The following is a 16,220-nucleotide window of genomic DNA, read 5'->3' on the forward strand; positions in this document are numbered from 1 at the left end:
CTTGAGGTGTCCACCACTTTGGGATTGTTTGGCGGGCCTGGTTTGAAGACGGGATCCAAAGCTTTGTAATACGTTGTTGGGGAACTGGGTGTTCCCAAGCCGGCAGCATTCTCGGCAGAGACCCTAAATTCGTAGCTGTGGTTTTCTTGGAGCCCAGTAACTCTGAAACGGAGCTCGCTCACGTTACGCTTGTTGCACCTGGTCCATCTAACACCGTCCTTGTCACGTTTCTCCACAACGTAACCTTGGATGACACTACCACCGTCATTACTTGGTCGTTCCCAGGTCACGACCATGGAGTCTTTGGTAATCGTGGAGACGTCTACCTCTGTTGGTGGGTTGGGAGCTACAAATGGATTTCTGGCAACAGTGGGCTCTGATTCCAGAGGCTCACCAACTCCATACTTGTTCACTGCAATCACTCTGAAGATGTACTCATTGCCAGGAAGAAGCTTGGTGATCTTCAGGTTGAGGGTCTGAACTTTTTGTTCGACTACTGTCCAAACCAGTCTGCTAGTCTCTCTCCTTTCAACAATGTAATGGGAAACATCACTACCGCCATCCTGCAAAGGTGGTTTCCAGGAAATGGAGCACTTCTCACTAGTGACCCCATAGATTGAAATAGGGCCCTCAGGTGGACCTGGCCTGTCCAGAACTTTCACATTAAAGTTCACAGATTTCTCTCCGCCTACATTCTTCACCAGCAAAGTATACTGGCCTCCATCAACACGAATGGCTTCTTTGACAACTATACAGGCTAAAAAGTCTGTGTTCTTGACTTCCAAGCGTGCTGCTTCACTCATGACTTGACCCTCCTTCAGCCAGAGGACCGTGGGTAGAGGTTTTCCCGACATAGCTGCCTCAAGACAGAATGACTCTCCAGCATTCACAACCACAGTCTGGGAGTATTTGGCATCCAGGTCGATTTGGGGCGGAACCACCTCATCCTTGGCAGTGATCGCTCCTGTAGAGTCAGATGGTTGACTGCTGACACCCGCTGCATTTTTGGCAATGACACGGAACTCATAAATCTGATCTTCGGTGAGACCCGTGACAACAAAGGAAGTCTCAATGACATTGGCGAAACTGGCCTTCATCCAGCGTCCGGCTCCTTCCTTCTTCTCCACCACATATCCGGTGATTTTTATGCCACCATCATACTCAGGTTTGTTCCATCGGAGGGTCACCTGGTTTCTGGTCACAATAACAGCCTCCGGCCTTCCTGGTCTGTCACAGGGGTCTCTGGCGACCTGTAACTCACTCACGACACTCGCTTTGCTTAGGCCGACAATGTTCTCAGCGTAAACTCGGAACTCGTATTCAAGACCCTCTTCCAGGCCACCTACTTTGAATCGGGCCTCTGGGATGAGCTGTTTGTTCTGCTTCACCCACAAAATGCTGTTTTTCTCTTTGAGCTCGAGGTGGTAGCCCAGGATTTTACTTCCACCATCACTGCTGGGTTTATCCCATACGACCAGCATGGACTCCTTGGTGGCTGACTGGACAACCACCAAACGCGGTGAAGCTGGTACATCAAACGGATACTGAGCCACGATGCTTTCAGAGAGCAGCGGCGAGGACTTGCCATATCGATTCTCTGCGGCAATCCGGAATTGGTACTCGCATCCAGTCTTCAGACGTACAGCTTTTATGGTGGTTCTGGCCACTGTCGCTGATACGATCTGCCAGTTAGTAGTCGACGTGTCTCTCTTCTCAACAACATAATTGTTGATGCTACAGCAACCGTCGTACTCCGGAGGATTCCAGGACAAGACCACACTGTCTGCAGTGACCTCATCCAGCTTGATTGGGCCAGTTGGAGGGCCTGGCTTGTCCAGGACCACCACATTTATGTCTGTAGTCGCCTCACCAGCTGGGTTTACAAGTTTGATTGAATATGTGCCCACATCATCTCTGCAGGCCTCCTTAATGACCAGGAGAAGGTTCTTGTCGTTGCTTACAGTGTTGACTCTCGTTGTCTCCTTGAGGGTGACACCGTCTTTGAACCAAGTTGCTGTTGCTTTGGGACAGGCAGCATAAGCTACGTCGATCTTGAGATCATCTCCCGCTAACACGCTAAACGTGCTGAAAGCCAATTTAAACATTGGCGCTATAACCAGGTCCTTGGCCACCACGGGCATGCTGAGAGCACGTGGATCACTAACTCCCTTTTCATTGGTTGCCGAGATACGGAACATGTACTCCTCTCCCTGTGTCAAACCGGTTACAACCACCTCGTTGGTCTTGACTACCATGACCTGGGTCCACTTTTCACTTTCACTGCCCTGCATCTCCACAATGTAGCCAGTGATTCTGCTGCCACCATCATGATCGGGCTTCTCCCAGGTCAGCGTAACACTGGTGCCGGTCACCTCACGGAGGGAAACCTTTCCTGGAGGTAGCGGTCTCTCTGACGCCTTAATGGGGTCAAACGTCTCCACCGGGAGGCCAATGCCATATTCGTTCTCGGCCAGAATTCTGAAGAAGTACATCTTTCCTTCCTCCAGCTCTCCAACTTTCCAGCTGGATTTGTGGCAGTTTGCACAAACAGTGGAGTAGGCCTTCCTGGTTGACTCGCGCTTCTCTACTATGTAATTACGGACTCTGGAGCCGCCATCAATTAAAGGTGCATCCCAAATGAGGGAGACTGAGTCTTTGGTAACCTCCTTGATGAGAAGGTTCTGAGGTGCTCCGGGTGTGTCTAGCACCCTGACGTTAACAAAAGCCGTCTTACTTCCAGAGGCATTTTCTACAGTGACCATGTATTTACCACTATCAAATCTGTCTACGTTTTCAACTTGCAGAGTGGTGAATGATGAGGTGACTTCAATGTTAGCTTTGTCCAGAGACTCCCCGTGTTCTCTTGACCATTTGACGTCAGGTGCCGGCCTGCCTTTAATAGGCACAAAGAGCCTGAGGGTGCCACAGGCTCTGATGCTGACTACCTTACGGAGATCCGCTCCAAGTTCGATTTCGGGGGGCAGTAGCCTATCTTCGGCTTTCGAGGTTCCGGGGAGAGCAGCAGGCTCTCCCACACCTTCGCAATTGGTGGCACAGATGTTGATTTTGTAGTCTTGGTTCTCTTTCAGGCCAGTGATAGTGAAAGAGGTAGCTGTCCATCCCTTCTTAGGAGTGTGAATTGTCCATTCATCCTCTTCTGGCAGGCAGGTCTCCACAATGTAGCCAGTGATTTCAGAACCACCATCATAGATGGGCTTATTCCAAGCAAGGCTGATGGATGACTTGGTTGTGTCTAGAACTCGAGGGTTACCTGGAGGTCCAGGCCGGAATATTGTGTCCATGGCTTTGTAGAACGGACTCGAGGGACTCGGCTGGCTCAGTCCGGCATTGTTCTCGGCAAAAACTCTGAACTCATACTCGTGGCCCGGTGTGAGGCCAGAGGCCTTGAATCGTAGGTCAGTGACAGTCCTTTTGTTGCACTTGACCCAGCGCAGCCCAGTCTTATCCCTTCTCTCGATGATGTAAGTGTTGATGCTGCTCCCTCCGTCTTGTTCGGGGCGCTCCCAGCAGACCACCATTGAGTCTTTGGTGATGGTGGTGACCTCGGGCTGCGTGGGCGGGTCACTGGGAACGTAGGGATTGGCACATATGACAGGCAGGGACTCCACCGGCTCTCCAGTGCCATACTTATTCACAGCCATAACTCTGAAGACATACTCATTGCCCTCAAGAAGCTTGGTGACCTTGAACCTGTTTGCTTGTAGATCTGTGGCCACATTTGTCCAAGCCAACCTGCTGGTCTCACGCTTCTGAATGATGAAGTAGTCAATCTTGGCACCGCCGTCATGTGTCGGGTGCAGCCAGTTGAGGACACATTTCTCTGCAGCAATGTCAGTAACGATTAAGGAGTCGGGCGGTCCGGGTCTATCGAGGACCTTGACATTGAAAGCGAATTTAGCATAGCCACCGGGGTTACTGGCAGTCAGGGTGAATGTGCCGCCATCTCTTCTCAAAGAGTCTTTGTTAATCAGAGCTGTGTGGAAAGCAGACACCTTGATCTCCAACTTGCCGGTATCTTCGAGTTCCTTCCCGTCCTTGGTCCACACAAGTGAGGGGATGGGCCGACCCGTCACATCGGCCTCCAGTGTAAACACCTCTCCTGCCTTGACGACAACATTGCTGCTGTAAATGGAGTCGACGTTGAGCCGGGGCTCTTCAATGTCATCCCTGCATGTGATGGCTTCTGAGGGTTGCGAAGGTGCACTCACGGCCCCTGCCGAGTTGCGAGCAAACACGCGGAATTCATAAACCGTGTCTTCAATCAGACCACTAACTGTGTAGACCGTCTCGAGGATGTTGTTGAAGTTGGCTTTGAGCCACCGCCCATTCGGGAGCTCTCTCCTCTCCACAGTGTATCCGGTGATGGAAAATCCTCCGTCTGCCTCTGGTTTGGTCCAGGAAACAGTTACCTCATGTCTGGTGATGTTCAGTGCCAAAGGTCTGCCTGGTGGATCCACCGGGTCCAGAGCATACAATGGGTCAGAGGGTTTGCTGGGTTTGCTGAGACCGGCCAAGTTTTCAGCAATAACACGGTGTTCGTATTCAATTCCATCGACCAGGCCAGTTGATTTGAAGATGTTCCCTATCACAAGAGCTTTGCTGATCCTCTGCCACAGAATGCTATTCCTCTCTTTTCGTTCCACATGGTAGCCCAGAATGGCACTGCCTCCATCTGAAGATGGCTCGTTCCAGCTCAGAGTCATTGCATCCTTATTGTAAGATGTGACTGCAGGAGGCCCTGGCTGGCCTGGGACATCAAACGGGTAGGTGGCCACCACTGGCTCAGAGACAATGGACGGTCCAATGCCGTATCGATTCTGGGCCTTAACACGGAACTGATATCCTGTTCCAGTGATGAGCCGGGCTGCCTTAAATGTGGTGCGTATGACAGTGGCTGCTAACTCCACCCAGGAAGTACCGGTGGTCTCCCGCATTTCAACGATATAATTGTTGATGGGAACACCTCCATCATTCTCAGGGGCCTCCCAGGACATCAGGATGTAATCGGATGAGACCTCATCCATTTTGATGGGACCAGTTGGTGGACCTGGAATATCATGGACTAATACTGTGATGGTATCGGTCACTGTGCCCAGCATGTTCTTTCCTGTCACTGAATACTGGCCTCCATCAGTCCTCTTGATCTCGCTAATGTTGAGGACAGTTGATGTTGCTGTGGTTTCGGTGTTAATTCTTTGTGTCTCTTTGAGAACTGCGTCTCCTTTCTTCCAAGAAACAACAGGCCTAGGTTTTCCAAGTACGGGAATCTCAATCTTAACACGGTCGCCAGCCTTGGCAATGACCGTCTTCTGGTAGATGCCACGGAAGTCAAATGACGGACCTGATGTTTGTTCTTTGATAATTGCTGGTCTGCTCTCACGTGGGTCGCTTCTACCCGAAGCGTTGACTGCCATTATGCGGAAAGTGTATTCTTCTCCCTCGATGAGATTCGTCACGGTGAAGTCCAGAGCCTTGATGGCGGCAACATGGAACCAGTGCTCAGTGTCCTTCTTCTGGGCCTCTATGACATACCCGGTGATCAAGCTACCGCCATCGTGAAGAGGCTTGGTCCACGCCAAGCTGGCGCTGTCAGCCGTAACATCAGTGATGTACAGGTTTTCAGGCGGAGAAGGGGCCTGAGATGCCCGGATCGGTTCGGGGGTTTCAGCGGGCTCGCCAACGCCCAGGTCATTCTCAGCAGAGATTCGGAAGTAGTAGTAAGCGCCTTCCTCCAGGTCGGTGAATTTGAAAGAGCACTTCTGCCAGGCGGTGTTCAAGACCGTGTAGGCCTTCTTTGTGGCCTCTCGCTTTTCAATTATGTAGTTGTGGATCTTAGAGCCACCGTCAATGATGGGGATCTCCCACTGAAGGGTTATGCTCGTTTTCGTGATCTCTCTGGGTTTGAGATTCACCGGGGGCCCTGGCGTGTCCAGAACCTTTACATTTACAAAGCCCGTCTTCTTTCCAGCGACGTTCTCCAGGCACAAGTTGTACTTTCCGGCATCATATCTAGTGCAGTCAGGAATGACCAGCAGTGTGTAAGATTCAGTCGTGTCAATATGCGCACGTGTTTTTAGATTGACATCATCTTTGCTCCAGGTGACGTCTGGAACAGGACGGCCTCGGATGGGAACAAAAATACGGATTGACGTGCGGGCCCTGACCACCAGGGATTTCCGGAGTTCGGCGTCCAGCTCAAAGTCTGGAACGGACTCCTGGTCTACAAGTTCTGTTACTTTTTCAACCTCTGCAGGTTCACCAACCCCCTCGGAGTTCACAGCTCTGACTCTGAAATGGTATCTGCCTCCCTTTTGCAGTTTTCCGATAACATATACAGTAGCCTTCAAGTGGTACTCTGTCTCTGTCTCCCAGTCATCATGGCCTTCCTTTTTGTACTCCACAATGTATCCATCCACTGGCAGACCACCATCATAGTGGGGTCGGCCCCAGGTGAAAGTGGCAGACGTTTTAGTGGTGTCTGTAATCCTTGGGTTGGAAGGAGGGCCTGGTGGATCTAATGAACGGAGAAAAGAAATTGTTAAAAAAAAACAACAACAACATTCTGCGGCTTAAACTAAATAATTGGTACTCTTGAACTACATACACACGATATCCTTGGTCATCGCCGGACGCGAAGGCTCACTGGGTTCTCCGAAGCCAGCCTTGTTCTCAGCAGTTACTCTGAACTCGTACTCGACCCCTTCGCTTAGGCCTTGCACCTTGAAGCGCAGGTCCGGGACCGTTCTCTTAGAAGCCCTAACCCACCTCATTCCTCGCTTCTCTTTCCTTTCTACGAGGTACCCCCTGATGTCACTGCCACCATCCTGCACCGGTCTCTTCCATGAAATGGTGACAGAGTTCCTAGTGAAGTTATCGATTTCTGGGGTTGACGGTGGACCTGGTGGACCTGTGGGCACAAAGATGATTGGGATTGTTGGTGATGAAAATGTGACATTACCCAAAGAGCAGGTTGATGCTTAGCACCTTGAAACATGGATAATATTGACTGAACTTACAGTAACTGTCGACCATTTTGACTGGAGCAGACAGGCTTGCGTCTCCAGTGCCATATTGGTTGACCGCAGACACCCTGAAGATGTACTCGTTGCCTTTGATCAGTTTGCTGGTGACACATCTGCAGTCCGGGACGTTTTCAGCCAGCTTGGTCCACTGCAGGCGACTGGTCTCTCGCTTCTCAAGGACGTAGGACTTAATCGAGCAGCCTCCATCCTCCTCTGGTGGAAGCCAGGTCAGGGTGCACTTTTCAGCAGAAATGTTACTGGCCTCAATGGGGCCCGGAGGTCCAGGAACATCCAGAACCTTCACTTTGACGTGCTCCTCTTTGATGCCAAACGGGTTACTGGCAGTGATGGTGTACTCTCCGGTGTTTTTCCTGCTGGCGTACTTGATGGCTACAGTGGAAGAGGTTGGAGTGCTGGTGATGGTGACAACGTCGGAGTTCTTGAGCTCACGGCCGGCCTTTGACCAGACAGTGGTGGGGGGAGGTTTGCCGCCAATCTTGCAAGCTGAGACCACAATTGTTTCTCCTGCCCGGACTGAAAGGCCGTCCTTTATGTCAGGGTCAATGGTGATGCTCGGGGGTTCTGCGTAATCAAGTGATGCAAAATGTTAGATTGCAAGCTGGAACATTCGGAACAAATGGGGAATTTGGTCAAAATCATCTTACCATACTCATCCTTGCAAGTTAACAAATCGGTCGTCTCTGAGGGAAGACTAATAGCACCGGCAGAGTTCTTGGCCCTGACTTGGAATTTATACTGAGCTCCCTCTGTCAGGTCAGTGACTGTGAAGGCACATCCTTGAATATTGACATGATTCGCCTTCATCCAGGCCTTGCCGCCAGCCTCGAGTTTCTCTACCGCGTAGCCAGTCAGTTTGTAGCCACCATCATATTTGGGTGGAGTCCACATAAGAGTGACCGATGTCCTGGTGACATTAATGACGTCAGGCTTGCCAGGAGGATCTAAGAGAAGACAAAGACCATCGTGGTCACCTTTTACTGCCGGACGCGAAGGAGTTGTTGGTGGTTGGATTTTTTTTAACTCGTGTGTCCGTGCGGGTCTTTATTGTCGTGGGGTGGTTGTGGAGGGCGTGGGGGGGGGTGTATTGGGGTGGGGTTATTTTTAACTTGTGCAAAGCACTTTGAGTTGCAATTTACGTTTGAAAAACGCTCTATGAATAAAGTTCGATTGACTGACTGATCTCAAAAACTCACCAATGGGATCCAGAGCAACAACAGCCTCAGTCGCTCTGCTGGCCTTCCCCAGACCGGCCATGTTCATGGCCATTACCCTGAATTCGTACTCCAGTCCCTCGATCAGTCCCGTGACCCGGCACTCTTTCAATCTGAGAGGTGTCTTACTGGCTCGTTTCCACATCAGACTGTTCCTCTCCTTGAACTCCACATGGTAGCCTGCGCACAAGCACACCATCAGCGTTGCGGTGCAGATTGCAGCTTGACACCGAGGCCGTGATAACACTCGGTTACCTGTAATTGGGGAGCCGCCCGTGTCTTTGGGATCAGCCCACGTTAGGATGGCTGACTCGTGGCGGATGCTCATTATCACTGGAGGTGCCGGCGCCTCTGGGACATCTGGGCGCGGCAACGCAAGTAATAGTTTTCAGCGAAATTCATCACAAAGGGCTGTTTTGTTTTGGTCGCCTTGGATACTCACTGAAAGGATGCTGTGCGATGACCGGGTCTGACCTCAGGTGCTCTCCAATTCCATACTTGTTCTCAGCGAATACTCTGAAGATATACTCCACTCCGTCATGGAGACGTATGACTCTCATGGTGGTTTTTTGGATTGCCGAAGCCACTGTGGCCCACTTATTATCTGTTGTCCTCCTTTTCTCGACGATGTAGTTGGACACCTCTGCGCCACCGTCGTCTTTGGGCGGCCCCCATTCCAGGGTGATGCCGTCGGCTGTGATCTCGTCAAACTTGATGGGTCCGGTGCAGATGCCCGGTTTGCCCACCACCTTGAGCTGCAACTTACAGTCCTTGGAGCCCAAGCTGTTCCTGACGTTGATGGTGTAGACTTCCGCGTCTCCTCTCTGGCAGTCTCTGATCAGGAGAGTGGTCACACCCTGGGACGCCTCGACGCACATACGCCCGGTGTCACCGAGCGCCACGTCGCCCTTCTTCCACGTGGCAATGGGATATGGCACACCACTGAGGGGGATGTTGATGCGGGCGGTAGTCCCCTCCTTCACCACGTAGCAACCGTCATGCAGACAGCTCAGGTTGCAGTCAGGTAACACTGGACAGCAAAGGTTTTGGCATGTTGAGGAAACTGTTACAGCAGTTTGAATCTTCCCCAGCTACAGCGAAAAAATTATTTGGTGATTTTACACTACGCAGGCAAGTCTGAATTTAGAGTTGCGCTCCTTCAATCTAGTGCCACTGTGTGCAGCAACAAGATGCTGAGCAGCATGAGCTCGACTGGAAAAGATGCCATGAAATTATGGGCCAAAAGATGACGCTTCAGTGTCCAGTACCACATGTTCTGCTTTTTTTTTTCTCTACCCTGGAGAGTAGATCGAATATATGCCTGTGAGTATAGTTGTATAAACGCACGGACGAGTAGATAGGTGTACGTCACGTGAGGGGAGGAAATGATCGGGCAGATGCTCATTTCTGTTTCGCGGTGTTGGGTGTTCTGTTCTTTCACAGGACCAAGTTTCGCCATCTAATGCCTTTCACATTATATGTTGGCACTATGCTAAGATTGCTTTTGTTTAGCAAGCTCCCTTTGGATCTTATTTGGAGAACTGTCCCAGCGAGAGAGTAAGAAGAGCAATTCCGACGCTTTAACAAAGTATGTTTTCAAAAGTTAAAATCTGTTGTGGGAAGTGTAAAACTATAAGAAAACGTCTTTCGAGCAGTGGTTTGCCAGGGGTTTGGTGAATCAGTCTCAGGGGTTCGACGGAGACTCTGCCATGGAGGTTAAGACACAGCTGACTCAACATGTCTCATAGTTATGACATGCCCGCTTGGCCGTCACTGGCTGCAGAAGATCACATGACATTGCTTGTCCAATCAGCGCTGCAGGAAATTTAATTCGCTCAGTAGTCAGCGTGTGACTGTCGTGATAGTACGTCGTGTGATTGGGCAACTCCAGTCTCGCACCTCCAAAAACCGAAGGAACACTTCTCAAATCCTATTTTTATTTTTCACTAAGGGTTCAGTGGATCTGCATATGAACTGGTTGGGTTGGGTACCTCTAACAAGGTTAAGAACCGCTGCTTTAGAGGCATATTGTCACCTATTACGGGCATGTGTGGACTGTGTCCCCTTCAATAAATGGCAGTTTACCGTCACATGGTGAAAGCAGGGTGCAGTTCTTACCAAACTGGTCCTTGGCAACAGCCGCAATCTCCGAGGGCGGCCCCACTCCGGACTCATTGAGCGCCGTGACTCTGAACAAGTACTCCTTGCCCTCTGTGAGGTCCCCGACGGTCAGTGAGGTGTTCCTGCCCTTGGAAATCTCCTTCCACTTGTCGCCTTCACTCTGGTCCACGATATAGGCGCTGATGTGGCTGCCACCATCACTGATGGGCTTTTTCCAGGCCAGGATGATGGAATCTTTGGTGGTCTTCTTGGCCTTCAAGTCCACCACTGGACCAGGTTGCTCTGGAGGAGCATCAAGGGTTGCATCACAGTGAGAATGACTGTTGTGCCGTTCAGAAATAGCAGATTGCATTCAAGGATTTTACTTATTCATTGGACTGTCAGTAGTCTTTATATGCAAGGCGCGCAGAAGAATCGGGCACCTACGTACCTGAAGCTCGCACGCTACCGGCAGTCTCACAGCCCTCTCCGATGCCGTAAGCGTTCTCAGCCAGAACTCTGAAGCAGTAGGCCTGACCGGCCTCCAGGTTGGGAATCCTGTACGAGATCTTGTGACACTCAGTTGACACACAAGTCCAAGCCTTCCTCTCAGCCAGGCGCTTCTCCACGATGTAGCTCTTGACAGGACTGCCGCCGTCGATCAATGGGGCATCCCAGGTGATCCAAGCGTGGTTTAGGGAGGTTTCTTTCACGGTAAGGTTCTGAGGTGGTCCAGGGGTATCTACAGTGGAGAGGTCGAGTACATAGAGGAATCAGAGGCAGTATACCGCACGAGCTTTATTTCAATAAACCAGTAGGCATTAAACTGGGCTCCCAATTTGAAGCCATAGTTCGGGGCTCAGCAAAATATGACTCCTCTCTACATTAGCTTTGGGCCAATTATAAGTTTTGATACGATTGTGACTAGCACTTTGTTAAATTGTGACTTTTCTTTGTTTCTGCCGCGCATGATTATTGGCATCGTAGTGCCCACAAGCGGCAAGCACGACTTAGTTGATTGTTTTTTTGTTTTTTTTTCTTTTTAACTTGAAATACTGATGAATGGCATCGGCAGACTTCACCAGTACCCGAAACAGTGAAATACTGCCAGCATTGGCCTAAACCTGGTCCCTAGTAGCAGTACTTGCCCATCCCCAATTGTCACATAAATCCGACATTGCCAAATGGTTCAGTTAGGTCTGTTTATATTTTCAACCATCCAAGGCAAAAGTTGAAGCAAGTCAACTGCACGGGCCTTTTTTGTTTTAAGTCAGTTTCCTCGTGTCCGCTGTAGTAAACGATAGTGCAGGTATTAGAATCGGAACAATGACGGCCCTCTAAGCCGTCCCACGGGAACGCCGGAACGAAATGATTCGCTCTCTGGTCCCAGAAGAGATTTGCTTAAGGCCACCAAGAAGTTTGCTATCTCACCGAGGACCTTGACGACAATGGTGTAGCTCTTGGACCCGCTGGTGTTCTCCAGTGTCAGGACATATTTGCCAGCGTCGTATCGGTTGATGTCTTCAACCAGGAGCAGGGTGTCCCAGTCTGACGTCTTTATCAGGACACCGGTTCTCTCCTTCAAGTTTCCGTCCACCTTGCTCCACGTCACTTTGGGTGGCGGGCGCCCTCTCAGGGGGACGTAGAGCCTCATGGTGACACCGGCGCGGAGAACCAACGCTTTCCTCAAGTCGGCATCCAGCTCGGCTTCCGGAGGGACTGCGGGAAGCGCATTTTGTTCAGTCGTTTGGATTTCATTTCTCTGTTGAATGTTCAGCAAACATTGCGGTTCAACCTTTCTCCTCCTTATCTGAAGCCAGCAGTTCCGAAATTGGGTCTCAAATTGGAAAGGCGTTTTCATTGGACCGGCCAATTGGTGCTGTTGTCAAATCCAGCTTCTTTCGTCTTAGGCAGCTGGCTAAAGTCAAGCGTCTCCTTTCTCGAGAGCACTTTGAAAGAGTTTGCGTATGGGATGGGTAAAGCTATTTGTAAATAGATTTTGTGGATGGCATCTCAAAATGACGGATCTCCACCTCACCCACGTCAGGTGGGTTCGGGAGGTATTGGCTGCACTAAACCGGGGTTCACTGTAAAGCAATCCAAATGAGGAACATACTTAGGATGTCTTGAGGCGTGTGGTTGCCGGGGACGTCGCTGGGCTCGCTGTAGCCAATCTTGTTGAGGGCAAATACTCGGAACTGGTACTCTCTGCCTTGCATCAGGCCCGTCACCAAGAAATTGGTGGCCCGGAGCTTCTGGGGGACATTGCATTTGGTCCAGTTTTCCGCGGCGGCCACTTTGCACTCCACCAGGTAGCCGATGATCTCGCAACCGCCGTCGTACGCTGGCTTGGTCCAGCTGAGGCTGATGGAGCTCCTGGTAGAATCCACCACCTTGGGGAAGGCGGGGGGCCCGGGAGGATCTGACAAATACAGACAGTGACTAACAACACCGCCAGACACTTGATGATTTACCGGCATAGCAACTCGCAAACCTGAGCACACCAGACACGTTTTTCTTTCTTTCGTTCTCTCTTTCTTTCTTTCTTTACTTCCTTCCTTCCATGGGACAACAACGAAATGCCACTGCGAGAGTGTAGTCAGAGGCTAGCTTGTACAACAATGTAGATGTACTGTCCCCCGCAAAGTAAGTCGACACACAGCCATTCATCTCGAAAGTGGCTGGCAACAAAAGTGAGCACACCCCCAATTGAAACCGTCCAAATTGGGCCAACAGTGTCAATATATTGTGGGGCCACCATTATGTTCCGACAAGGCCGAAGATGACACACCTGCTGCCCAGTCACACCTGACAACTTCAAAACCGAACCAGTCACCTGACACCGAGGAGAGAAATGTGCTTACTCGGTCCAAATTGGACATTTCCAGTTCCTTTTGTTGCGAGTGGTTCATCCATTGTCTGTGTGTTGACTTATTTTGAGGGGACACAAAATGTGCATCGTACAGGCTGCGGTGATGTCCCATCAAAAGTGAGAATCAAATCTCTGCAAAACTCAGGGCTGTCCTCACTTTTGTGAGGTACCGCAGGGATCTTTTCATTTGAGTGACAAGCAATCGCAAGTTCTCCGTTCTCAAAAGTGACTCACAGACAGGATCGACGGCCAGTGCCGCGCCGGATGCATCGCTTGGTTTTCCCAGACCGGCTTTGTTCATGGCAATGACCCTGAACTCGTACTCGGAGCCCTCAGTCAGCTGACCCGCCTTGATGGTTCTGTCGATCACCGGCCGACGGTTGACCTTGGTCCAGGTCAACTCGGTGGCTTCGCGCTTCTCTACCATGTAGCCCAGGATGGTGGCTCTACCGTCATTGGCCGGCGCCTTCCAGCTGACCGTCATGGAGTCCTTGGTGATGTTGGTGATGACCGGTGGATCACAAGGGCCGGGAACATCTGCGGAACCAAATCGATCGAATGAGAAGCAGTTGGACCTGATGGCGGTACTTTTGGCCATCGATAAACAGTGTGGAAAACGGATGGAGGTCTGGAGGCGTGCGCTCACCGTAGGGGTTCTTGACCGTGACTGGGTCGGTCATGACGGCGTCTCCAACGCCGTACTGGTTCTCGGCACTAACTCGGAACTGGTACTCGTGGCCCTCTATGAGTTTCTCTACCGAGCAGTCGGTGACGTGTCCGTGAATATTGGCGGTGACCAGCGCCCAGTTGGCCCTGCTGGTTTCACGCTTCTCAATGATGTAGTTGGTGATTTCAGAACCGCCGTCAGAAAGTGGAGGTTCCCACCGCAGCTTGACGCGGTCTGCGAACACTTTGGTGGTTTTCACTGAAGCCGGAGGACCCGGTTTGTCTGCAACCAATAACGGGTGAAGTTTTGAAGACTTAGGCTGTGTTCCTACTGTTCATTTTCCACGCGCACAGAATATGTTCGGGAACAATTTTGAATTTGGAACACCGTCTTCATCATTGCCGATGTCAAATTGCGATCATTGGCTGGCTGAGATCGCACGGTCACACATACTCATTGTCTTACAATCGCGCCCGCGCAGTCGACTTACCGAGCACTTTGACTTTAATTGTGGCATACTTGCTGCCATTGACGTTCTCAGCGAGAATAGTGTAGTCACCGGATTCCTTCCTGGTGACGGAGTAGAGCTCCAAAAGGTGGACGTGTTTCTTCTGGGTCATCTTCATTCCCTCCGCCAGATGGAGCGGAACGCCGTCTCTCTTCCAGCTCACCTTGGGAAGAGGCTTGCCAAACACTTCCGCGTCCAAGAAGACGTTCTGTCCGGCTTTCACCACAATCAGGTTCTTCATGTTGACCCCGAGCTCCACACGCGGAGGAACTGCACAGAAGATGAAGACCAGCCGTCATCTGGTCTGCTTAGGCCAGCATCAACTTTATTGTCAGATTTTGGTCTGAAATTGAAATGAGTGGTGAAACCAACCCATGTTTTACCGCTGATTCCAAAAGAAGCTCGACAAACTTTTTCCTCTTGACTCAAAAGTCTAACCCTTGAAGAGGTTGGTTTCTGACATACATTCCCGATCGGGACATACATGCTTTTTTTTTTTCTTCAAACCTTTCTTTTTTTGGGCCTCAACCTATACGTACAGCCCAGTACCAGGCCAATTCCCAATGGTTAGGGACAAGTGACCCGCTGCGTCTCGGGGCTTCAGGGAGGCCGAGTAGCTGCTCCGGGAGCTTCCAAAGTCTAAGCCGAAGCTAAAAGTCCAGGGAGCTTTATCTATTACTGCTCCCAACCGATGAAACAAGTGCCCTCTCACCATCCCTTTTTATATCTCCAATTTTATTCCTTGGCTTTCAACACAGCTGGAGTTTCTGCCCTTGCTGCATCCAACCTATTCTCATTATTGCATTCATTGCACTGGCACTGTCGTTTTGTGTCTCCCGTGTCATTTTCAAGTGATGTACAGCACTTTGTTACAGCGGCGGTTGTCCTCAAACTCAATCCAGCAGAGCAGAGTGGGGTCCTACCGTTCTCCGCGATGACGGCGATGGGATCGGACAGCTCCGAGGGCAGGCTGACGTTGACGGCTGTCTTGGCGATGACTCTAAAGACGTAGCGTTGGCCCTCTTCCAGACCGCTCACCACATAGTTCTCGGCCTGGACACTCATGCAGTTGCTATTGCAGCGGCTCCACTTCTCCTCGGGGAGCTTGCAGTACTCCACAAAGTAGCCAATCAGCTTGCTGCCACCGTCGTGCTTGGGTCGGGTCCACACCAGCGACACGGAGCTCCTGCTCACATCCATTGGCTCGGGTTTACCTGGAGGGTCTGGTGGGAAGGAATATGTGGTTTTAGCTCCCCAAGCAGGTCTGGGTTCACAATACAGCACAGCGGTACGTTGACTTGGTGTCATTGGCTCTCGGGACGCTAATATGTGTGCCTTGGGAGTGCCTTTAAGGGGTGTGGCATGCGAATGACATCAGGAGATGGGGTTGGACGGTGTGAGCTGTGGCCTATGGCACCTCCTTGCGAATATTTGACGCTTTGTCAACGTCCGAATTTGCATTAACGACCGGGGCTCTCTCCTTGCCCACAGCGAAGCGTATTACAGGACCTTACTGTCATCTCTTGAGTGTAAAAACAAAAATCACACGTCGGCAGCTGGATTTTCCCTCTAGCAACAGATTGTACGCCCCCTAAAAATGGCTGGCATCCATGCATAAAGATCAAAGCATTTTCCATGGAGCAATTTGTAGTTTATTTTATAGGGACATCATGGTCTCCCTTTGAAGTGATAAGAACCAAGAACAACGGACAGTCTTGGATATGCAACGGTGTAAACAGAGTGAAGGGACCATGTCGGGAGTTTTGTCGAAGGGGGATGCTTTCAAAAACGATATGCT

The 16,220-nt window shown here is 50.8% G+C and overlaps 1 protein-coding gene across 1 annotated transcript in view; it reads right to left on the reverse strand.

Annotated features, from left to right (window-relative positions):
- LOC109530038 (titin-like) overlaps positions 1-16,220 on the reverse strand; it is a 213,785-nt gene that overhangs the window by 40,060 nt on the left and 157,505 nt on the right. Inside the window, 15 exon segments of the mRNA XM_019893583.1 lie at positions 38-6,535; positions 6,626-6,928; positions 7,038-7,625; positions 7,709-8,005; positions 8,258-8,455; positions 8,531-8,635; positions 8,718-9,305; positions 10,394-10,678; positions 10,827-11,117; positions 11,807-12,094; positions 12,492-12,797; positions 13,482-13,784; positions 13,894-14,196; positions 14,405-14,692; positions 15,346-15,645. Of these exon segments, the coding sequence (XP_019749142.1) occupies positions 38-6,535; positions 6,626-6,928; positions 7,038-7,625; positions 7,709-8,005; positions 8,258-8,455; positions 8,531-8,635; positions 8,718-9,305; positions 10,394-10,678; positions 10,827-11,117; positions 11,807-12,094; positions 12,492-12,797; positions 13,482-13,784; positions 13,894-14,196; positions 14,405-14,692; positions 15,346-15,645 (10,941 nt within the window).

This window comes from Hippocampus comes, unplaced genomic scaffold (genome assembly GCF_001891065.2).
Source record: "Hippocampus comes isolate QL1 unplaced genomic scaffold, H_comes_QL1_v1.1 scaffold189, whole genome shotgun sequence".
In the NCBI taxonomy this organism is placed as follows: Eukaryota; Metazoa; Chordata; class Actinopteri; order Syngnathiformes; family Syngnathidae; genus Hippocampus; species Hippocampus comes.